We start from the raw sequence: 25,883 nt of genomic DNA, 5'->3' as shown, positions 1-25,883 counted from the left end.
CCATGATGTTTACCAATCACCGTCAATAACAATCAACAGGCAAAGCTCAACTGTGCAGATCAAAAGTCTCGGGCTCAACGTTATTGATGCCCCTACGCCCACAGCAGACCACACGCAATGGGCACTCTGTGCAGGAGTGAGTGTTTTAAGGAGTGGGAACAGGACAGTTCAATAGCAACTGTAAAAAGACTCCAGTTTCCTCCAAAAGCAGCAGTGGTGGTGGTACACAGCACCTCGCCTCCACAGCAGACCATACTCACTGCACACTTTGTTGTATAATGCATCCTCTTTATATATTCTCCTATTCCTTTCACTGTATGCATTCACATATTTGTAAAGGGTTTGTTTGTACTTTAATTCCCCTTTTAACAATATGTCAGTTTGTTTGTTCTCCCTCAGTTACATTGTTCACAATTATTTGGCTTTGGTGTGGTGGCTGGTATGCCCTGGTGTCCCTGTTGCCTCTGGGTGGTTTTACCAGCTCTTGTTGGCATTCCTGGATACAGTCCGGTCAGTCTGTGAAGGGTTTGCGTCTGAGTCCTTATCGCGACTGCCTCTACTTCATTCTCCCATCTCTCATGGCTTCCACTGGACACGTCTGCTTTGTTCTTGGCTCCAGTTAGTTGGGTGGTCCCGTGAAAAGGTTTTCCTATTCTTCATAGAAGGGGTAGATGTATGACGATATGTATGACAATAGACCATGAGGGTTTTGGATATGGGGGTTTTCAAGGGAAAATGGGGGAAACCAGGTCTCACTTGACCAAGCCATGACATCTCCCTCTCCCTAGAGGTGGTCTCCTCTCGTATGATCCTTCCTCAAATAGCCACCGCCAGGGTCAGGGTCTGGCTGCCGTCCCCTGGCCACATGGGAGGAGGTCACGCCAGGAAATCAGTAATGGCTCCACCAAATTCATCACAGAACCTTAGAAGTTTGAAAACGGTACTGCAGAGACTTGAAAGCAAGGCAAGACGAGACCAGGGGAAGGGCACCAACCTCACTGGTGTTGTCAAGAGGCCAATGGAAGGGAAGCATCCTCCCTTGTGTTGTGAGAAATTCATGAAAAAGAACAAGGGAAAGGGAGACGTTTTCCCCTGGCATTTGTAACCATGGTGAGAAGCCAGAGAACGGTGCTAGTATGGAACTTTGTTTATTCGTGCACCATTTGAACTATCAGAAGAACCTGCTGAGCAGACAAGACCTTTGTACCTTAGATTTAGCTATGAGTGTGAGGGCAAGAGTTCGAATACTGACACAATGGTGGACTTACCTTTATTTTGACATCCTGACAGACCCATTTAAGGTTTGTGTTGAGCCAGGGAACCCCCTCTTAGCGTTCGGGTTAGCAAGGCCTTCCTCTACCCCCCCCACCCCCCCCATTTTTCATTTTTCTATACCAACAAACATGATCTTCCTGTGTCAGTCTCCGATCTTTGCACCCTTACGGTTTGGATGCACATTTTTAACCAGGCTCTCAAGAATGCAACAGCTTCCATTTCTCTACAATAAACGTAAAACACTGCACAGATCAGATCAATCAGGACAAGCAATACTTTGCACATATTACATACCATTTCTGGGACTGGGATCATCACTTGGGAACCAGCAGGTGCATGAACTATTAGAAGGGCGTCTTCTGCTGAACAGGCAGAACACAATTTCATTCAATGAATGTTAATTCAGAATAAACACTAAATCCATAAAACAATCAATTTGTACAAAACGTCAACCTGCATATAGAGCAATTAATCAGTTATGCTTTTTTATAACGTAATCAGATCCTCAAAGCTTGGCACAAAAAGGACAATAAGGCCCAACCAACTACTGGCATTTCCGCCATCAATAAGTAAGAGGGCCGGGCGGCATTGTGAAATTCATGCCCCTCTTAAAATCTGCAATAACGCTTTTCATCTTATGTGCAAATAAGCTGGACAAAAAGTAGAAGGTGCATTAAGTCTTCCAACTCTGCAGAACACATACTTTTTTGGTGGAGTGCAATAAATTTGTTAAAAGAGAGAGTTGCAAGGGAGCAGATGTGTCTCTGGCTTAATCCACAAGCGAATGTTCATGCACAGTGTCGTGCTAAAAAACACATTAGACCATGCTGGGTCGTGCGTTTGCTGCTTCTTAGATGAAAAGAAAAACATTTTTTTTAATAGGTTTTCTCTATTAAGCAGGTGCAAAGTGTTAAAAACAAGCAAAGAGTGATGGACTGTTCTTCGATAGCTTTTTCAATGAAATTTTCAATCAATTTTTTCTCTTAGTTTTTTCATTAGAAAAGGGATCTTCAGGGTTGTTTAAATTGGGGATCCATGAACCAAATGCACTAACTCCAGGTAATGTCGTTATGTTCTTGGGTCAGGTCATTTCATAGCCGACCGGTTTCTGTGGTAAGGGGTGATTACGCCACATTCATCAGGGCTCGGAATGTGGGCCAGTAGGTAAAAGCCCTCTTCATTACTGGTGCAGCATTGTCTGCATTAATAATATACCTCTCCCCTGTCCATGTTGCTCATTTGCACACGGAGGGATAATGGCGGCCTGGGACTTTAAACCAAATTCGCCTGTGAACAGAGGAATGAGGGTGTTGAACAACTCTGAACCACGAGGCTGCGCCAACATTCATGCGTCCGCGCGCCACGTCTTGGATGTTGGCGCAGCAACATGGACAGGGGAGAGGTATATTATTAATGCAGACAATGCTGCACCAGTAATGAAGAGGGCTTTTACCTACTGGCCCACATTTCGAGCCCTGATGAATGTGGCGTAATCACCCCTTACCACAGAAACCGGTCGGCTATGAAATGACCTGACCCAAGAACAGAACGACATTACCTGGAGTCAGTGCATTTGGTTTATGGATCCCCAATTTAAACAACCCTGGGCATCCCTTTTCTGATGAAAAAACTAAGAGGAAAAAAGTGATTGAAAATTTCATTGAAAAAGCTATCGAAGAACAGTCCATCACTCTTCGCTTGTTTTTAACACTTTGCACCTGCTTAATAGAGAAAACCTATTAAATAATGTTTTTTTTCTTTTCATCTAAGAAGCAGCAAACGCATGACCCAGCATGGTCTAATATGTGTTTTTTAGCACGACACTGTGCATGAACATTCTCTTGTGGATTAAACCAGAGACACGTCTGCTCCCTTGCAACTCTCTCTTAACAAAGAAACTGTGTTTCGTAAGTGTGAATACTGAACTGGGTAACTCACAGTAGGAAATCCCAAAACGGTCCTCCTTGTTATATATACAGTGCAATCAATTTGACCATACAGCTAAAACAGCTCCAAGATGAATAAAGAAAATGTTCCCTAGTGATAAGATATCTGTCAGACATAGGGTTGCTCTATTAGAGAAATTGTTGAATTTTGCATGAGGCAAAAATCATGTTTCTACAATTGGAGCGTTTGACTAATTCCGAGGTCGCCACGTTATCTTGGAAAAACAATTTCAAACCAGAAAGTACATTCTTAAAATTGAGATGTTAAAACATTAGGCATTTGTAAGCATGAGCCAACACGAATTTGTAACAGACATTTGTTGACATTCTGAAGGAATATTGGCGGTTTATAGTGTGTTTCGACAGTCACAGTTTCGAATGACAAAAGTTCCAACACAAAAGTTTAAAACACTTATTTTACTATTAAAATTTCAAATAAACCCTTTATTATTAAAAAAAAAAAAAAATGTTAAACTTTTTTCGGAACTTTTGTCATTCGACAATTGTTTCGAAACTTTGACTGGACACCATATTGGCTGCATCCCTTTTACAAATGATATAGGTGATCAAATATTATATCAAGTCTGCTTTAGGGTTAGACCATACTCTTAGCCAATGTGACAAAGGTTCCAATGCTAGCTCATCTTCCAGGAAATCCACACCCAGCTCCAGAGGAACAGCAGAATTCCAGGCTGATCTTGGGAGTCCAAGTCATCTTTTCAGAACATCGGTCTCAGCCTTTGTAGTGTTGTGAGAATTGAGAAGCCCCATAGAGTGGCACCATACTTTGCAATTACTTTATTTTTGATGTGTATACTTTTAGGACCATGCTAAGTGGTTGGGCTTCACATAGTTTCATGAAATGGTTCATTCCACCCAGACATAGCTGCATTCTGTAGGTCTGTCTAGGTGTGGTTTACCCATTAGGCTAGAACACAATTTAACATTCAGCTTTAGAAGTAAAAACAGGATTGCCTTTAGCTACTAACACCATTCCCAAAAGGAAAACCTTTCACAACTTACGTACAGTTGCAGTAACAGAAAAAGCATTGGACAAACCCCTGAAGTAGCAGCAACTTGTGGTTCCCATCATGACAGTAGCTGCGACGAGGAAGCCAAGCACAGCCTCTTGCTGACTTTGCATCAAAACCCATACTCTTACACGGCTCGAACCTGCAGCGCTGCAGATATTTAGGAGTGCAGCTGCTTTGATCCATCACTGTGGACTATACCCTCTAAGACTGGTCAGAGGTGTAGTCCAAAAAATGAAGAGGGCTAAAGGTTGTAGGCCCCATCTCTAGTAAAAGAGAGACAGCAAGGAAACGCAGGAACAAATAAACGGTTTGCAGAAAGGAAAAAAAATAAAACAATCATGAATCATTCTGTAAGAGAACCAATGAACACTTGAGTTGTTCACCAATGAGGGTGCAGCACTCCCCATGTCCCCACCTCTGTCTCTAATCCTCTTTGATGCTAGAATGTTGAGAATGATAAGCAAAGTAAGACATTCAAGGCTTCCTCTGTATTCCTGTAACCTGGGAGGCCTCACGCTGTCCCTTACTAGACTACTACTCCAGCATACGGCACAGTTTTGATGGGATTTTCCTCAGTGTCCCAGGAAGCAGCACCACTCTAATGTTTTATCCCACCAAGAGAAACAATACTCAGGTCTAGGTCTCCATTTCCAAGAAAGCAATATCCCACTCATGTTACTCTTGTGTTCTCTACATCAATTCACTCTACCAAAGCAACGTTACTTGTCATGTTTCTCTGATGCTTAAGGATTTGACCCTCAGAATGCAGCGTCGCTCATATTTGAATTGTGGTTCCTCAGACCGAACTTTGGCTCACCACCACAGTCCATGGCGTCAACATTATCTTTCTTTGTCCACTCTTGGGTTTTTCCCTCTGACAGAAGCCAGAGCTTTGTTCTTATATTCGCTTCTACGGAACTCCTCTCTTCTGGAGTACAGTCATATTTTTCTAGTCGACTCTCTGGGCTTTGCTGGAGTTGGATGGTCTCCCAACAGGCAGTCGCCCAATCTCCTGTTTACATACTGGTTCTTCGGTAGAGCCAAGGGAAAGGGCATCGGAAGAGTCCAAGTCCGTCAGTTCCTACTGAAATGGAGCCAGATATCCCCTTTTTTGGGGTGGGGGGGCGGGCAGGCCCTCTGTCTCAGTTTCTGTCACTGCCTCCTAGTGTCCTGTTTAGAGTTCTCCCGCGCACCTCTCAAAAGCAATTGCTTCTGTCTTACCTCCAGTGCCATCCCACAGGGTTTGCAGGCTTTTCTTATAGTTCAGGGTGCCCCCATTCACAACACTGCTGGCATGTGCGCCTCTGGTCTCTTAGTTCTTTGGTGGGCTGGCACAGTTGCCTCACAGAACTGGCTCCTGTACTTTCAAAGTTATCAAATTCCCCTCATACTCCTCCTTTTGATGGACAGGGTAGAGATCTTCCTCTGTCCAAAGTTTGTGTCCTTGGGATTAGTATTGTCTGTGAACATCGCCAAAAAGGCTAAACAGTGGAGAGATACTACATACCACAAGCTTAACAAAATCTGGATTTAAATTCACAGTAGCTAAGAAAATTCGCATTTTACTGCAAGATCTCAGGCCTCGTGCTATGCCAGTTTAAAGTAAATTTATTACTGAAAAAGTCGCAGCATTAACCACGGTCTTGAAATGAGAGTTATGTTACAAACATTTTATTGAAATTGAATTTATCCAGATGCCTAAATCAAAAGGCGATCAAGAATTCACTGCATAACCAACAATTTCAAAAGGCACTGAACCGCAGGTGAGATTTCTAAGGGGGTCTGAAGGAAGGAAATAAAGACAAGGGGCAGGTTGGAGGGCCAACTAACGGAGAACCTGCAAACAAGCAATCTATGGAAGTGAATGTTAATAGTGATATAATGACACTAGATTTATCAAAACCCGACCATGCATCACCATTTGATACACTGGTCACAATTAATCTGCTCAATTCATTATATGACAATTGTGAGGGGGGCCTGGTATCACAAGTAGACACTGACAAGAGCTGCAATTTTCAAAACCTTTATTGATGGTTTAAAAGGGGCAGGAAAACTCTTTCCCTATAACTAAGATGTGCTATTCTCGACCATTAAACAAAAAGTAAATACAGTCCTAGTCAGTTTAAATAAAATAGACTATACTAATAAACTTAATGCCTGCCCTCTTTCTAATACAATAAACTTGTAAAGGGAATGTGTACTACAAAAAGGAAAATCGGTGTTCAAAAGAAATGTCAGTCTGGCTGAGTAAACTCCCATCCCACGTTTTGTAGCACAGGGTAAGGTGGCACACTTAGACCTTGCGACACACTCTGGCTTCGGACACAAGGATGTAGTTAGTTTTCATGGACCAGGGCCAACTTGGCCTTCCACAAAAAGACAATACAGTTCAACAAAAGTTAGTTTCTTTCTGGTTACGACAATTCAGTACAGGTTTCCCTCAGCTGGGCTCAAAACTAATCACAATTTGTGGGGGTTGCTGTTAGACTCCTGCATACCCTCCCAATCCTCCTCACCTGATTCTTCTGAAGTTAGGTCCTTGATAACAGTACCTGAAGGATTGCGTTTTTTCTTCTTGTCGGGAGACAACCTTTCCTTAGGCTTGTGGTCCTTCCGTTCGTGCAAATAGGGTCAGGCTCCCCCGGAGGCCACCTTGACAGAGATGGGAATCTGCCGTCGGGGGACCCCGGGGAGCCAGCCCCAATTTCAGGGAAAAAGCCAAGTGGCAGAAAAAACCCTGATGACCAAGAGCTTTGGTAGGATATCAAAGTTCCGGGGTGCTGAGCAGAATATTGAGTACGGTGGACTGGATTCTATAGCCCGAAGAGACAAGCTGCTAATCACAAGGATCGGTAGTCAGAAACTCTGAAATAGGAATGATTGCCACGGAAAGAGGTAAACAAAAAAAAACAACAAAAAAAAGGATAAACAGAGCTGAAAGAGGAAAGGGTAAATAAGGTACATAAGACCCAATAAGAACCTAAGCCAACAATGCTGAGATCCGCGGAAGAGCCCCTGAAGCAAGAGTCGATCCAAGAGTGAAAAGGGCAGAGAGCCGCTAAAGGAAAGGTGGCGAGACGGGACTAGAGGGAGTAGCGCAGACGCCAGAACCGAAAGGAGGAGTATAGATATGAACGGCAAGTAGAAGCCACAATGAGAGGAGTAATAGAAATGAACCGCGAAGGGTAGCGGAAGAAACCCGATACAAAAAAAGAAGCGGGTAAGCCGGAACACTGGCAAGAACGCCGAAGGAAAGGAAACGTAGGAAAAGACAAAAGGCGATAGAAATGCTAGATTGAGCGAACGTTAGTTAGAAGGTTAGGACAGATAAACAAACCCAGAAACTACAAAGGATTAGTCAGAGCGAAACTGACAGGTTTCAAAAGTGGGCAAAAAACTTGGAGTAGCACAGAGCGTTGACCAAAGAACACAGATACAATGCAATGAACATGGGGGGGCGGAGTCTGGTTAAATACTAGACGCCGCCTTATTGGATGAGGACTAGAGCGGTGGAGTGGCTTAAGCTAATGTCTCCAGTGCTCCCACAGCTTCCACCCACAGTTCCTGACAGTTTCCTTCCCCAAGCTCCAATCACACCTTCATAAGTTTCCCTCCATCGGAATCATGCCTCCTTTCACTTTCCTTCCGCTTTCAAAGCCTTTTGAAACTGAGGCTTTTGCTCTAACCTCAGCATGACCACTTTGACCTTCTTTCCTCAAACATCACTTTTTCTCTCCTACAACAAGGCCTCTGGGTAAATGTAGTTTCAATCACAGTACTTATTTCAAAGTTCAAAGATCTCTCACATCCAGGTCGCCCTCTCCTGGGATCAAACCTAACAGTTCAGATCTGGTATCTCAGTGTCTTTCTCTTCCCGCTGCTTCTACGGCAGACATTTCACAGAGACTTGATTGCCCAATCTTATTTCACCGGACCACTCTGTTACTTTGTATCTTTAATTTACAGTTCTTTACAATGCTTTGCTTTCTCTCGTGTCTTACCAGCATCCAATCAACCTTCATTCGTCAGATAATGTTGCCGTCAAGTTTCATTTAACAGACCAGACTTTCATCAACTCACCAGCTGTGTTAATTCATTTTCGTCTTTCGCGGCTTTGATCCTGAAGTCAAGGCTGATACCACAACTGCCGCTGCACCTCCCCAACTTTGCAGTTCACTGGAGAGGGTGGCTGGTATCCTTGAAACACAAAAAAAGGTTGTCTCTTCTCTTCTGCTGGGCTTCCTTGCGCAACCTTCAAGGCCCTTCAGAGGCAGCGCTCTCTCGCCGGGATGTCCAAGGTTTCTCCGTACCTCTGCCTCTCTGCTCTGCCTGGTTCCCCGTCGCCCTGTAAGAACTGCTGCTTCTCGTGCATCGCCCTGCTCCTTCTTGTGCATCGCCTTGCTCAGAGTGTGTCTCAGTGTTCCACCTTTTAACCATGTGGGGAGAGCCAATTGGTACCAGGTGTATGTAATTAAGTTCAAATGCCTGACCCTGCCTGATCTTATTGGTGGGACATGTCCAATGTATTGCATGGGTGGTACTCCTTTTAGTCTCAGACCTCCTCTTCCTCGGCTGTCATGATGCCTACCCCCGGGGACCCAGACCAAGTCCAGCAACCCCAGAAGCATGCATCAAGTTACCCCAAGCATTTGGGTGCAGTCCTGGCGGGTGGGGAGGAATACTTACCTGGGACTACTTTGGGGGCTATTTAAGCCACGCCCGAAGAGCAGCACACGCTTCGCGTTATTCTGCATCCAGCAGCGTAACGCTCACTGTGCCTGCAAGTCTGCATCCAGTCTTCTGCCACGCCCACCTCAAGTTTGGAGCTCCTAGAAAAAGGGAGAAGGAGAAAAGGTTAGAACAAGAGCAATACCTTTGATCGTTACCTGAATTCTCGCTCCATCGCGCCTTCGAGCTGGAAGAAAGAAGTTATTTTATGCGCGTCACCTCGCCTGCTGCAGCGCCGCGCTGAACTCACCAGCCTTCGCAGCATCTTCACATTTCACTGCATCCTCCTGCATGTTCCCGCCGCACTTCGGCACCTAAGGAGAAGACAAGAACAGCAAGGTGTGCCAAGGGAATACACAGAGATATACCCCCCATAGACTTACCTGATTTTACCACCGGGGGTACTATTCTTCACGGGTCGGCTCAGCTTCCACTGCATCCTAGCCGAACCCCGGTCCCTAAGGGGAAACAAAAGGACAGCAAGGTGAAACAAAGGGACTAACAAGGGGAACCCTCCTCACCACAAAAGACTTACCTAATTTTATCGCTGGAGGCATTATTCCCCGAGACTTCCTACTTTCCCTCAGCGCCTGAATAAGGGAGAAAGCAACAGGTTACATATGGACATTATTTTATCGAACTGTGTTGGATAATACAAATCCTTACCAGAACATTACCGGATGCCACGAGGAACTCTTTAGTATGGTCAAGCTGCAACCTGCAAGGAATCGGACAAGAGTGAAAGTCAGGCATTTGAAATCTTACGAACTACATACTTACGGCGTCTTGCCAGGAATATCGGAGTCAATATTGCCCTGGAACTCACCAATTCCTTTGAGCCAGTGAAGTAACTGGTTATCTACGCACCCCTGCGCTCAATGCAGGATGGATAGCTCATCTTTTCAAACCATCAGAAGAATATTCCTACGGGCCAAGCAAACGAAGCTAGGTGGACCAGTCCAGTCCGTCATCTCGGCCCTACGCGTCACATAGGTGGAGACCGCAGCAGTGCAGTCCAGATCGACGCCTCTCTAGGAGTCAGGTGAGCGTAACATCAGCTCAGTGTTCTGTAGGATAGGGGGGGATCTGGGAAGTAGGAATACCCTTTAAAATGTGATAGGACAGGATTCCAAGATGGCCGCCGCGGGGACGAGACGCGACTAAGCCGCGCTCGTACCGGGCCGCCTAAATACGCACACTACGAAGCCGGCAGCGCAGCACAGGAGGAGCGCACCTTTCAGCGACACCCGTGAGCAACCCCCGGACGATAGGTAGCACGATCGCGGGACACCGAACGCCGTGGACGGCAGCATCGGAGGAGTCACCCCTCCCCCACCGGGAGGTTCCCGCCGCCTGGCCGACAGGTTCAACGCAGGGGAGCGGGGGGCCAGGACCTTGGCAGCGACGCTAAGGAAGAAGGGACAGAGGCGGCGGAGGCACCGCCCCCCCCCCCCCCGGAGGGAAAAGGAATACGGGCGGCATCCGCGCCGTCGCAGAGGAGGGAAAGGGAGCTACAGAAAAAGACGCCCGAGCCCCGGCACCAAAGGCACAGGGCCCCCGAGCCTCGAGCGAACGCCCCAGGACCAAGGGGCTGAAGCAGAGAAAGCGGGTGAGCACCAAAGACGGGGGAGAGGGAGCGGAGGCCATAACGTCCAGGCGAGGAAAGACCCCCACCCCCCAGAAGGGACCGGAGCAGTGCGAGGGAAGGGAAACAACACCGAAGCTGAGGGATCTCCCCAGGCGCAGGCCCTTCCAACTGCAACAGGGAGATAACCAATCTCCACAAACTCCTCAGGAAAAGAAATACCGAATTAGGACCCCACTCACTGGGGACTCTGCCAGTGGGCAAGCGGATCCAGCAACAAGACATAGGAAGCCCAGCTGATCGACGGGCTCATAGAAAGGACCCCCCGAGGCCAAGACAGGAAAGGGGCACAAGGAAAGGAACAAACCCCGGGAAGAAAGGACCCTGCCGGAGCAGACCCAAGGCAGGCACAGGCTTACGGGAACAGGACGCGCCCAGGAGCGCTCCAAGAAGACATCCTCTTGCGCTCCAGGGTGGCACAGCAAGCACTAATCACTCAGGGGACTCACAGAAAACCCTCGCACACCCCGGGAAACCACCAATAAGCACACAGGGGACCACAAGCAGCCCTTACATATTTCAAGAGCTATACATAACATGTCAAGGGCAAAAAGTAAAAATTGTGCCTCCCAGCAGACCCCGCTCCCCTCAAAGCAAGACGCAAATATCCTCCAACTGTGGTCGTCGGACTCCACACCGCAAGCGAAGGGGAAGACGCAAGACAACCAGCAAAGGGAAGAAATGGCACAGGTGAACCCAGTGCAGCCACCATCCAGGGAAGACATGCAATCATGGTTCCAGGAACTCCAGGAAAAATTCATGTCCTCCGTACAGGAACAGTTCACGACGATGAAAAACGACATGAAACAAGCGATCCAAGACCTAAGGATCGATGTGGCGAAACTAGAGGAAAGAACCGATACACTGGAAAGAACGCTCCAGGGGATAGATGAGGAAACGCAGCAGACGAGTGAAACCCAGGAACATTTGATGAGACTCACCCACAATCTTGAGATACAGTGTGAGGATTTGGAGAATCGCTCCAGACGATCCAACATCCGCATCAAAAATATGGCGGAAACAGTACAGGACAGAGATCTCAGGTCGGCAGTTAAGGAAGTGTTCAGCAATATCATAGAAGCAGCAGAGCCAGACACAATTGGAGTCGACAGAGTCCACAGGGTCGGCCCAAAAAGATCGGGGGCACCAGGGGAGAGGCCAAGGGACGTCCTGGTGGCACTTACCTCCTACCCGCAAAAAGAACAAATCCTGAGGAAAGCCAGAGATATGGACCACATAAGAATGAACGGTCAAGAAATACAACTGTACCAAGATCTGGCACTGATTACACTGCAGAAGAGAAGGGAGATGGTACCGCTAATCAAGGCCTTACAGGCGAAACAAATCCGATACAAGTGGACCTTTCCCTTCGGGCTGACGTTCACATGGGAAGGGAAACAGCGGAGAGCAACCACCTGGGAAGAAGGCCTCAGCATAATGGACCTACAGGGTGATACGGAGGACGGGGAACAAGCGGCACCAAGCGGAGAGCAAAGGAGAAGACCTAAAGGATGGGAAACGATCAAACACAACAGACCAGCTAAAGGAAGAGAAAGCCGTGGGAAGCAGGCATGAAAAGAGGAAAGACACAGAGAGAACAGAGGGTGACAAGCTACATCGCACCAAACTCTGGTGAGGGGGCGAGAGGAAACAGCAGCTGCATAAGAACTGAAGCAGGCGGCCCGGGAGGGACCTTCCGGCTTGGAATCGGGTAAGATAAGACAACTATGTGGGGTTTAGGAGCCCCCACACACTCAGCCCCCGAGAGGAAGGAGGGCAGGGAGCCACGGACGCAACGTCTGGGCATCAGTAGGAACCCTGGCCCTACTCGGGGGCAACAAGTTTGGTTCAGTTCCAGTTACCAGTTGGGAGGGGGGTGGGAGTCAAGAGGGCAGGGAAAAAGGGATCGGGACAACAGGCAGTGGGCAGCGGTGAAGGAAGGGTTGTCAAACACTCTGAACCTATACCTAACAAATGGGGAAGATACGCATAGTGACCTATAACATAAGAGGGATGAATCATCCTGTAAAAAGGGTGAAGCTGGAGAAATTACTCAAAAAGGAAGGGGCGGACCTACTTCTCCTACAAGAAACGCACATAAGAGCAAGAGACAAACAAAGGGCAAGGATAAGGGGATATACAATATGGGCCCAAGCTAATGCCACAGACAAGAGGGCGGGAGTCATCATAGCAATGAGGACCGGGAGGGACGCCGTACTGGAGAACTCCATCTCAGATAAGGAGGGGAGGTATGCGTTTGCAAATGTGCTGCTGGAGGGGCAGAGGATCACCCTAGCGTCAGTTTATGCGCCCAATGTGGGACAGGACGGCTTTCTAAGAGACACTCTAGACAAACTAGAATCCTTTGCAAGAGGGGAAGTGATCCTGGGAGGAGATTTCAATATGGCATGGGACCCACAAAGGGACAGAAGCACAGGAGGGGCACATAACCAGGGGACCCCATCAAAACGACTAAAACAGCAAATGGACCAAATGGCCCTGAGTGACGTATGGAGGGAACTCAGGGGGGATCAAAATGGATACACTTACTTCTCACATGTCCACAACTCGATGTCACGAATCGATTACCTCTGGGCATCGGTGGGCCTCATGGGCAGAATCCAGGAGGTGGAAAAAGGGGCAATCGCACTATCGGATCACGCACCCTTGTGGCTCGATATGAAACTTCAGGGGAAATCTAAAGGTCTGTGGAGGTGGAGATTGCCGGAGGACGTAATCCAGGACAAGGTCACGGGGGACACCATAAAGGGAATGATAGAAGAATACTTCACGGACAATGACACAGGGGAGGTTTCTATCTCCACTCTTTGGGAGGCGTTCAAAGCAGTGATCAGAGGGAAACTAATGGCACTGAAAATAGCGAAGGAGAAACAGAGGGCGATGTGGGAAAAAGAACTGGAAAGGTCAATTACTGAGATACAAGGGAAAATACTGTCACAACCCTCCAGGGAACTCCAGAGGACTCTTAGACACACGCAGGGCCAGCTAGAAATGCTGCGCACAAAAGGAGCGGAAAGGAGCCTTCTATACCTAAGACAAAGGTACTACGTTAAAGCGAATAGAGCAGATACGATGCTAGCGAGACAACTACGGGCCAAACAGAAAGACACAACAATCAAAAATATCACAAACATGAAAGGGGAACACTTTACACGCACACAAGACATAGGGCAAGTCTTCAGAGAATACTATCAAAAACTATATACCACAGACCAACCGAAGGCAGACGCACAAGACACATATCTGAATTCCCTCACTTTCCAACAAATCTCACCGGCAGACAAACAGGCCCTAGAAGCCCCCATAAGGGAGGAAGAAGTTAGAAAAGCAATAAATGAACTACCGAAAAATAAAGCCCCAGGCCCGGATGGCTATACAGCCCCATTCTATAAAAAATATGCGAACCAATTGACCCCAATCCTAACCAAGTTAATGAACTCCTTTAAAGAAAGTGGCAATGTGACCCCCACCATGAACGAAGCGAAGGTCCTGGTTTTCCACAAACAAGGGAAGGACCCATCCTGCCCGGCCTCATACAGGCCAATTTCACTGATAAACATAGACGCCAAAATATACACCAAGGTATTAGCAGCTAGGCTCTCCCCGCTTCTCCCAAAATTAATTCACCAAGATCAATCAGGTTTTATCCCAGGGAGACAAACACACGACAATCTCAGAAGGGTCATCCATCTGGTGGAAAAGATTGGTATAAAGAGAACCCCAGCAATTCTCCTGGCACTGGATGCAGAAAAAGCATTCGACCGGGTGGAATGGTCCATACTATTTAAGACACTCCAAGGTATGGGATTTGGGGAACATTTCATAGCCAGAATTAAAGCAAACTACAACGCCCCAACTTGCAGAGTGCCCATCAATGGGGAGGTATCAGAAAAGGTGTACATATCCCGGGGAACAAAACAAGGGTGTCCACTCTCTCCCCTATTATATGCTATATTCCTAGAACCCCTACTGATTAAAATTAGGGAAGCAGCGAATGTCAAGGGGATAGAGATGGCAGGCATGCAACACAAGATAACCGCCTATGCGGACGATATGCTGCTGGCATTAGAGGAGCCGGACAGATCGCTGGCCGCAGCAATGGGAGAGCTAGAAACCTTCGGGGCCATCTCGGGGTTAAAAATCAACAAAAACAAATCAGAACTTCTAATACTGGCAGGTGACGGGGATAGAATCAAGAGAGCAGCAAGGGCACACAATCTCAAAATAGCGGAGGAGGGTATCAAATACCTGGGAATCACTCTCACACATAAGGTAGACCTACTGTACAAAAAAAAATTACCCGCAGCTACTCACAAACGCTCGTAGAGACATGGAGAGATGGAACCCATTGCTGATATCATGGTGGGGTAGAATTCAGGCGGTAAAAATGACCATTCTCCCAAAGCTCCTATACCACTTCCAAGCCCTACCGGTGGGGATCCCCCGCTCCTTCTTCAAGTCACTCCTGAGGGTAGTCTCAACTTGTGTGGAAGGGGAAAACTCCGAGGCTCTCTAGGACGGTCCTAACATCGTCAACTAGGGAAGGAGGGATGGCACTGCCCCACTTTCAAAAATACTACCAAGCGGCCCAACTTAAGGTGCTTCGGGAATGGCTGGGAGAAGACCCACAACAGGTATGGGCTGCACAAGATAGGGCGGTGGCTAGAACCCCACTAGTGGAACTACTTTGGAAGCAGAAACAGCACAGAGACCCCAACATAGGGTTCAGCGCAATATTGAGCACGACCCTGGAGGCATGGGACACCCAAACAAGAAAGGGCGCAATGACCAGCACATTAGGCCCATTCACACCCATATGGAGGAACCAGCAGTTTCCGCCAGGGTTGGAGCAGGGTGCATCAGACAGCTGGGAAGAGGAGGGGATAACGAAAATAGGGGAGATGTTTCACAACAATGAAATTATTCAATACGAATCATGCCTCACACTCCCAAAAAGAACCACACGGAATAGATACAGATATGAACAACTTAAACACTGGCTAAAAACTCCCGAAATAGCGAGGGCGGCTACGAGAACCCTAACCCCATTTGAGAAATACATCACAACCAACTCAGGGGCAAAGAAATGGATATCGACACTATACTACTTTATAAACAAACAAGGCGAAGAGATCAAATGGGCATATATGCGCAAATGGGATAAAACGCTGGGAAGGGAACTAACTAGAAAACAGTGGGAGGACACTTGGGCCCTAATCCCCAAACTGACAAGAGCGGTGCAGATGAGAGAAATGTGGATCAAAATAGTGACTCAGTGGCACTACACGCCCGAGAGACTGCATACCATGTTCCCAGGAACATCTAATCTCTGCTGGAGGGAGTGCGGAGAAGTGGGGACGTGGAGACACATCTGGTGGGACTGCAAAGAAATAGTGCCGTTCTGGGAGGAGGTTAAGGGAGAAATGGGCAAGATATTTCCAGATGTGGGACAACTAGATGAAAGCGTATGGATGTGCGGCATGAGAGATGACACTACAAAGAAATACACGAAAGCACAACGGAGAAGCTTTATGGGCCTTCTCATCGCGGCCTGGACAACAATTGCCCATAACTGGAAAAAGAAGGATACACCACTAATATTTATGTGGCTTCAAAAAGTATGGGCGCAGCTAGCAATGGAAAAAGTCACACACATAATCCAAGGCACTAAGGACAAGTTCACCAAAGAGTGGGGTGGGGTCCAGGAACATCTGCAGACAGACTTTATGGAACAGTGGTGCCCACACAACATAAAGGTCACGGACATTTTCAACGCATAAAGAAAACCACGAAGCAGATCACACGGTCCCGGGGTGGGAGGGGGGAGGGAGAGCGGGGGGTGAAATGTTGGTACAAAGTTCCCATTTATTGTTATGTTATGTCCAATGAAAATAATAAAGATATGTTTTAAAAAAAAAAAAAAAAAAAAAAAAATGTGATAGGACAGGGTTATTTGGAAAGGGAGATGCTATGTATCGGGGCCCCTCACCCAGGTGATCCTCCTGCACTTGTCCACCACCAGGGTCTGGATCCAAAGTCGATGGCTGTGCCCTGGCCAGATGTGTAAGTGATCCCTGGGATCTCGGCAGTCAAACACCCTCTTGTTTTTCACACAAACAGGTTCTTAGGCAGAATCCTGTGCAGTGCCCTTAGGGACCACTACACACAATTAAGACCACAAGTGGTAATACAAGTTCACCTTTGGTACAAGCCTGTCCTACTATGTTAAAGTGGTAGCAGTAGCGGAGCAGCCAGGCTCATCTCAAGAGTAAATGAGCAGTAGTAGAGATTACACAAAGGGACCACAATTACTATGACTCAAGCAAACACTGACTCATGGTTTCAGGTAAAAAATATAAGTACATTTATTTTAAAACCATCTGTTATAAAACACAACACTTCTATAAATTCAAAAACTACACGTAAAATACACTACACACAATTCTCTTGGCACAGAATAACTCAAGGTAAGTACCTTATGTTTTGACGGACTGGTGTTGTGAAACAAAAGACGTTACCGGGAATACGTATGCAATCACTTTTTGACAGTTCGGTCGTATTAAAGAAACGCGTATCCGCGGCAAGAAATGTTACCGGAGCAAAACACATTTAGCACCTGGGCTAACCAGAGAGTTGGTGGCAAAAATCATAGGCAATACTTTTGTCAAGGCAGACAGAATTAGAGAACACTCGCTGACAGAAATACAAAAGTCAATAGGCCAAGCCAGTGTGAAGTGGGAACGGGTTCCTGTTGTCGAGGATCACACAGTCAGATAGTTCAAAATTCAGCGTTGCCAGGAGTATTTGGATATTGTCAACAGAGGAAGCAAAAGTTATAAGAGGGAAGGAAAGACAAGGGCAAGCCTCGGATGAGGAGCAAAGGGGTTCACCCTAGTTCCTCGCAGTAGGACACAGTACCTTATTCAATGAAGAAGCTCGTGCCACAGCAGTTGTTCCTGGTAGTTTCCTGCAGACCCACGGTTCCTGGTGCTTTGGTTGTGCAGACGAGAAGGAGGATGTCTGGAGGGCTCTGCACTACTCAGGGATGAGGCTAACAGCATCGATGGTGAATAAAAGGTGCGCTCCTTTAAAACATGAGGCTCTTCAGATGGCCATCTGGACCTTTACAGCAGGGTGCAGTGATTTCGACCACAAAGAGGATCCTCTGGCTGTGGAAGATGAGCTGGTTGACTTCACCAGGCTCAAGGGAAGACGACTCTGGACTGGATCTTCTCTGGTCGTCGAAGGGTAGATAGCTCAGCATTGCAGCAGGGCTTCACCGGAATGGCATAGTTGCAGCAGCAGCAGTCTTCTTCTCCGCTTCTCTTCGGGTCCTTGTAGTTCCAGTGGCGACTGACTTCCAGCCCAAGAATCCTACCTTTTATGCGAAAATCTCCCACACAGCCTGGCTGGCAATCACGCAGCAGGGGAGGCTGTCCAGCCCGGACAACCACCTCAGCCAATCCTGGCAAAGTGCGACTTGGGTTTCCTACGATACCCTGTGCAGGAGGTGACTACACCCCTCCCTCACATTCAGCCCACCTAGACACCCAGAGGAGGGCTTCTTGGCAGAAGCCCGCCAAAAGATGGTGAACAAAGAAGGCAAACCTGGTTTGCCACGCAAAGTAAAACACAAGAAGGACTTTAACTAAAAGAAATGGTGACTAAACCCGACCGGAGCAAAAAGAAAGAGTATTTGGTCAAGTGGGTTTATGTCCGAGGCTAATATAATAGCGTAAAACAATACCGCATTTATATAGTATAATCGCGGTAGAAAAGTTAGGGTAGATAACACTGCCACCAGCCAAGTCTAAATGTTAAAAGAGCAAAACAAAGCTCAGAGAGGCACAGACAACAAGGGGTAGGATTTAACCCTTTGCAGTACTCCATGTAAGATGGGTTGTACTGGGTCTGTAGTTTTAAAGTGACTCAGTAAAGTTAATGGCAACTTTACCTGTTTCGGGGGGACAGTAGTCAGCCCCAGAAAAAGGAGTCACTGGGAAGTCTTAGAGACAACCCTGTGTTACCGCACTGAAGGTGCTGTGTAGCACACAAGTTGGGCTCATGGAGTGGTGTGCTCCAGAGTCCAAGATCACACAACAAGTAGAAAGGCACATGACAAAACACAGGTAAGAGTGGAAAAAAGAGGCACACTCTTACCAAGTGGAAAAAGTAAACTCCAGAAATCCAGCAAAGCCAGGTGAGGGAAATTAGCCATAGAATGAGAATTCTCCCCAACACAGGTCATATTTAAGTAGTAGGAAATACATGGTTTTTGAAGTCATTGGATGAATCAGCTGCTTTCAGGATGGTTCCCAGTCTAGCACCAGATCCGAAAGGTTGAGAGGCTATGGCCTCTCATACGGAATGGGCTTTGATGAAAGATGTATACATTCGGGTTAGTTGTAATAACCTGACCATTGTGCAATTTGAGGAGAGACGGGGAAAATTCTTCCTCAAAGCAATAAAGTTCGGAGGAAATTAAGGTTTTCCAAGATGGAGTGCAACTTATTCATTTTAGTTTTAAACCTTTAACCATGTACCACTTTTGAATGTCATGATGAGCTGGATTACTTAAGATTTAGCACGCCTGGATAAGATGAAGTGTCTGCCTTCTAAAATAAATACTCCAATTGTAATCTTGAATGCTTTAAATACCTGAAACTCTGCAGGATTTTTTAGCAGAAAAGGGTGGTCAGTCTGGCATACCAAGCTTTTCTAGTGACACTGCAGTGGTCCCTCAACTTTCAGCACTATGCAAACACATCACACAGATGTGAATATCCAGGCTGAAATCAAAGGGAGAAACTAGGCACTTTGCATAGAGGGCACCCACAGGTCTGAAGGACGCCCCTGTACGCTCAAACCAGAAAAGTAATAGTCAGCTAGCGAAAAAAGGCCCAAGACACTCTTGCAAGGATAACAAGTATTTATTTCCACAAAAAATAGGAATGCCTCAGCAAAGAACTCTGCTGCCACGGAACGTTCGGAGGTCTGTTGGCATGTAAAGTACATTATAAGCACAAACAGCATCACTAGTGACATCATATATAGTACAATTCTACAATGCGGATTGGCGGAGGCCTATGACGGTAGGGCCTGCTCCATATGGGATGCCAGGCCATTGGTCCATCTTCATTCACGTGAGTGCTGCTGGTCTCGTCATCCGCTGTGAGCTGTCCTAACCATTAATTAGCTACTCCGACACACAAAGTTATTCTTCCGATTGTAACAAGAGTAGAACTTTGGTGACTGCGTTTTCAAATTGGACTAATCTTTCCTCACCTTCACTGTTGGACAGGAGGAGCTTGGCAACAACCGTATACATATTGCCCAGAGCAGCGCGGAGCGCTGCAGCAGAGTGGTGCCAGAGTGGTCATTGGTGGTCCGTGGTGTACGAGGTATTACCTGCATTTACATTGATTAGTCATGCCCTAGCTGCCTACATCCAAAAACCTGCGTCACAATTTAAGGAAGGGAGGAGGGGCTGCTAACACAGAGGCGGTTCGGACCAACATCAAGGGGGCTGCAAGGGAGAGCAGTCTGTAAGGGCTTCTTACCGTGTATGAAGGGCACTATACCTGCATTTTCTCTGCAGGATCAACAAGCACCTATCCTGTAACCAATAATTATCGCACAGGAAGCCTCAGTACAGGAGGGAGAGCAGCAATGTGACTCGAATTTCGAAGACATTGACAATAACTCACTCCTTGATACATGCCTCTCCATAGAGCAGAGTATGCCAACTACAGAAGCAGTGCCCGTGGGGACAGGGTAGCCACTGGTGACTAATGCACAAGTTTTAAGAGCGGATACTAGCTCGTCCTTATACATGGCTCCTGATCGCTTGTCGGCTTCCCCTAATCTGATCTACGATTCCTCGGGCGCTGTCCAGGTGAAAGATTCGGCACAGAATGACCACTCAATTCTGGGCGAAGCAGCATTTGTTGAGCTGCAATCGTTTATGGCCTCAATCCAATTTGCCATGAAAATCCAGTTAAAACTGTGTGGTCGGATAAATGGAAATCTACAGGCCACGCCGAGTGTGGATAATCCTCAAATCACCACTGAGAATGCACATCCCACTAATTCATCAGTGGCGGGAGTGCAACTGGAGTCCGTGTTGGCACCCAACGATAAAGAGCGTGCCGCCGCACTGATTCTTCCACTGTTTTCTATTCTAGGAGACAGCGCAGGGTTTCAAGACGGGCGGCTTCTCCTAAGACTCCTTGTGACATAGCCGCTTCTCTTCCTGCCACAGAACCATCTGTGAAACCATCTAAAAGAGGCACGCAAAAAGGTTGCCCGCAGCAAAAAAACTCAGCAAAAATCATAGGGGAAGCTTCCTAGTTGGATATTAGCGGACAAGACGGATGAGGGGGCATATTCCCCGCTTCAACAGCATGAGACAAGTATGGAGTCTATTATATCTCAGAACACTGCAAAGGATCCTGGTAATAACTACTCCGATCACACAAGACTTCAGGAGTCACCAGAACCCAGCAAAAGGAAATGGAGGGCAAGGCAAGCAACCCAATTAAGGAAACGCTACTGGGGAAAAAGGTCTGTATGAAGAAATTGAACCAAAAGACCTGATACAAGTGGCTTTCGAGGTCAGCATTTTTAGCTTGCCTGCAGGAGTGCCCCAGTTACGTGTTCTGGTGTCAGAAGACTGACGTTTTTGAGCCGCTTAGGGGCTCTAACCTGAAAGTCTCTGCAGTATATTGTAAACATCCTGAAACAGTTCATCTCCTGCATAATTTTCAGACCCAATTACTTGCACCGGGTGTCGAGTTGGATGTGGAAGCAGAGGTGGACGATCCTGCCCTTCCAACCCTGGGAGGGGGGGGGGGTCGGGGGAGAGCATCATCAGTCCCAGCACAGCTCCCCAAAAAGGACAATGTCCAGCTATCGGACATACAATATTGAAGTAGCTAGCAGAGTTACTGCTGATAGCGATTTGTAAACAATGAGAATGGACTGTACCATCATGGAATACACGTGCCTTCTCACATCTTTTCTCTTCTCCAGACTCACAGACGTATGTCACACAGAATACCTTTTGTATGCTGCAAGAAACATGGTTAACCACTGTGTGGTGGTGGATGGCTATAGCATATAGCGGACAATAGCCAAAAACAGGCAGTAAAGGAAGGCCATACGTGGGACTAGCCGTAGCGGTAAACCATAGCATGAATTTGTTAGGGAGAATTCTCTCTTTAGGCTGAATTTCCTAACCTAGTGAGTCCCCCAGCAGCTTTGCTGGATTTCTGGGGTTTGTTTTTTCCTCCTGCCAAGAGTGAGACTCTTTCTCCCACTCTTGGACATGATTTATGGTGTTCCTTTGACTGGTAATGTGTTTTATGGGCTATGGGGTCCTTTACTCCATAGGGTCTCATGTGTTTTTACTATGTGCGTTACACAGCACCCTCCGTGCAGTAACACAGGGGTGTCATAGTGACACCCCACCATAGACTCCATACCCTGGGACTGACTACTGTCTCCCAGGGCATGTAAAGTCACCATTGGCTTTACTAGTCCCAAATTATTCACAGAAACCAGTACAAACCATCATATTGTGGACATCCTGGTCGGCACAATTCGATTGCCCCGGGGTCTCTTAGTTGAGGCGGCACGTCTGTCCCCCCTGATCGAGTTTTGGCTGGTGGCAGTGGAAACTACTTTCATATTCGACCGCGAATATTTTCCTATGGGATTTTCCCATTGTTCGAGGCTACCAACTTTAATTATTTAATTCTCAGCCTCGAACATACCGCTGGTTTATTTAATTAATATTAATTCTCCGGTTGGTATTTTTTGCCAAGACTCGATTCTAAAATGGCGTTTGTGTTCTCTTCTGTGACTCTAACCCAAGTCGAGCCCTTTGTTCCACTTTTTGGCGGGTTTCTCCACAGAAGCCTCCAAAAGTGGTGCCACTCTGGGTACCACAGGGGGTGTGGGAGGGGGTTTAGGCACCCTGGACTGAGTTACCTTGGTAACTCAGGTCGCACTCTTGTGTGATTGGCCCAAGTGGTGAGCTGGCCGGCTCACCACTTAGCATGTTTGAGTGACAGCTAGGCTGAGTGAATGGGGGTTTTCTGCATAAAAGCAGGGCTTTGGGGACTGGAACTTCAGAAGTCGCCACAGGACCTGAGAATCCGACGAGGGAGAAGCTGAGCCGGCCTACCACGACAAAACCACTGGTGGAGCCCTGCAGAACCGACTCACCACTTCCCGACGACAGAGAAGATATCCCAGCTGGAGAGGCTTCTTCCCCTGACTGGTCGGCACAACCAGTTTACCTTTCTTTCTTCGCACACCAGCCCGGTTTGTGGTCGAACTGCCCGTGCCAAGCACCCCGGCAGCCGGATAGCCACTCACCACAGAACTGCGAATCACTGGACCGCTCCTTGTACCTGAGAAACTCCGCGGCTGGTTTCTTCCCTGGTAGTGCAACGGACTCCTGTCTTCCTCCACGACGAGATCCTCTCTTCCCCCGGACAAAGCACCAACTTGCACCCGCTGCCAGGAACAACTGCCCCCGCTGGAATGTTCTCACCACTTTAAGGTACCGTGTCCGCCAGGCCTCCCTTTCTAAAGATTGCAACAAGGTAATAATAACCCCTTAACCTTCTGGACTGGGCTGGCCGGCTTGACCCTCTAACTGGTCCCTTTCTTTGGTCCAACTCCTTTTTGAACCTTTACAAGACTTTTGTGCACTGCAACCGTGTGACCCTGGACACATTTCGTTTGGATCCTCTGAAAGTGGATCCAGCCTCTTGAACTCCAACTTCACGGTTTTACTTTGCCTTCCTCTCTTGTTATGTTCTGATAAAAGTGTTGGGATCTGTTTCAACTTGTTCTCTGCTCTTCTCTCCCTTTTTAAAACAAACTATTAGAGTGCCATCTACGTTAAGCGCCCACCGCTGTCTGAAAATAAGTGGGGCTTTACTTAAGACTTGTCTAATTATTCTTTTTAGGGAGCGTTATATCTTTTAGTGACCGTGTTTTTGAATTGCTTACTATTAGTGCCTGTGTGTTTTTCTAGATGTGGTTTTAAAATAAATTATATCTCTTTTACACCAAGCCCTGGTCAGTGTTTACTTGTTCTACTGTGTTCCCTTGACCTATTGTGAATACTCTGTATACTGCCTAACTCTTCTTGAGGGAAGTCTGACTGCTCAGCCACAGCTACCAAGTGAATCTGTGTGGCACAGACTGCTACCAAGTGGGTTTACTGCCAAACACCTGTAGTCTTAAATCTTTTGCAGTGGTCCCAGAGGGAACTGCACAGGTTTCTGCCTAACAGAATTCCCATAAAACTTCCAGCATACACCATGATCATGCTGATACATTCTTATACTCCGCCCGGGGCCAAAGATAGAGAACAGCTCCAGGAGGACCTGCACAACATGTCCAGTTGGGACGGTGGACAAGGGGAGGACCGAGTTATTATTGGGGGAGATTTTAACTGCAGGTGTGCCGATGGGAAGGGTGTCACCATAAACAATATACTTTTGCCTAAGAGTACAATGAGGCAGAGCCACTCGAGGGGGGCCTGGGTTGGTTGAGGTTCTTGGACAGCTGGGACATGGAGATCTTAAATGGGCGCACAAAAGGTGACATCCCTGGTGAGTTTACCGGGATGCGAGGCAGTACTCGTGCTACCCTTGACTACATGTTTGTTAATACGGAGGCAGCACACAGGGTCTTCTAACGCCAAGTGAGTAACAGCAGCTGCAGCGATCATGAGGTGCTTGTCCCTAGACTCAGAGCACCCACCTCTTGTTCCCTCTTACGGAACCTTGGGGACCTGGTGACAAACCACCAGGCCAGCTGCATTAAATGGAATGCAAGGAACATACAAAGGGCTCTGAATACTGTGAGGCTCCAGACTGATAACATCGAAGCTTTCCACAATATGAATGTGGACGATAATGAGAGGTGGATCCTCTCATTCTCCAAAGTCCATGGAACCACGAGGATGCCTTTAATCAGCAGAGTATCTAGTTTTCTTATTTTTGTTAAAGGTATTAAAAGATATGAAGCGTAAACTCTGCGGGGGCATAAGTAGAGCTGAAATATCCAACCACTCTCATCAGTCTTACCTCATTGAGGCCAGACGCCTTAAAAATACATATTGAAATTGGCTGCGTTGCTCTAATGGAGATGCAGCATGGCAAACTATGGTGGCCACCCTTAGGAGTGGAAACATAGGAACATTGCTGGATGAGGCCAAAGGGTGCAGAGAAAAGAAAAGGATAAACCCCATACCCAAGCACACATGGGTGGCTTTTCTTCATAAACGCAACTCCACTAATTTGCCCAGTTCACGACCACAGAGTGAGTATAAGCCATCTGTTAAGACTCAAGATGCAGGAAGCAGATATATTCTGAAAAATCACACTTAAATCCTCACGTGCCCCTGGTCCCAACTGTCTCGCCAATGCACTGGTGAAAAGCAACCCCAAATTCTTGGCTGCTATTCTTAAAATCCTATTTGATAAAGTAAGGGTATAATCCCTTCTTCCAGTAGAGTTATACTGGTCCCGGTTTTGAAAAGGGGTTCTCCTAGAGACATTGAGAATTACCGCCTTTTATCGATGCTCGATTGCACAGGAAAAATATTTGCTTTCTTTCTCTTAGCAGAGCTGAAGTGGTGGGTCGAACATGAGGGTATACGCGACAGAGTGGCTTCCGGCCTGAATACTCGACAGCCCGCAATTTGCAGCTCTTACACTGCTTACTGGGGGAATCTCAGGGGGGAAAATGCACCTCCACGTTATGCCTTGTTGAATTAAAATCAGCTTTTGACACTTAAGAGATCACTACAGTGGCAAGAATTGGAGCATCTAGGCTGCCCGATGGGGATTTTGCATTTTCTCAAATTACTACATATTAACACCATTGTTTCCACGAGACTTGACTCGAGAGGCACCATAACACCATTGCTACAGCTAAGGGGGTGAAGCAGGGGTGTGTAAGAGCCCCGCTTTTTTACAATCTGTACACTTCAGATCTTCCGCGTTCCTAGCATCGACCCAGGACTGCCCACCCAAAATCGATCAGACACACTGTACAGTTCTTGCATATGCTGACGATCTTGTCCTTTTAGATCATATGTTCTCTGGCATGCGGGGTATGACCACCTCTCTTTGCGCGTATGCTGAAATTAATGGTCTCACCACCAATAAGCACAAGGCGCAGCTTATGCTGTTTACTTTGAAGCAG

The 25,883-nt window shown here is 47.1% G+C and overlaps 1 protein-coding gene across 1 annotated transcript in view; it reads right to left on the bottom strand.

Moving 5' to 3' along the window:
* The window catches only part of LOC138527328 (transcription factor E2F5-like), a 315,036-nt gene that overhangs the window by 262,431 nt on the left and 26,722 nt on the right, over nucleotides 1-25,883 (bottom strand). The window contains exon 2 of the mRNA XM_069638381.1: nucleotides 1,570-1,637. Coding sequence (XP_069494482.1) covers nucleotides 1,570-1,637 — 68 coding nt within the window. The remainder of the gene's footprint in view (nucleotides 1-1,569; nucleotides 1,638-25,883) is intronic.

Source organism: Ambystoma mexicanum, chromosome 14 (genome assembly GCF_040938575.1).
Source record: "Ambystoma mexicanum isolate Mex_15411 chromosome 14, UKY_AmexF1_1, whole genome shotgun sequence".
NCBI lineage: Eukaryota > Metazoa > Chordata > Amphibia > Caudata > Ambystomatidae > Ambystoma > Ambystoma mexicanum.
This window is presented reverse-complemented; position numbering and strand designations above follow the sequence as displayed.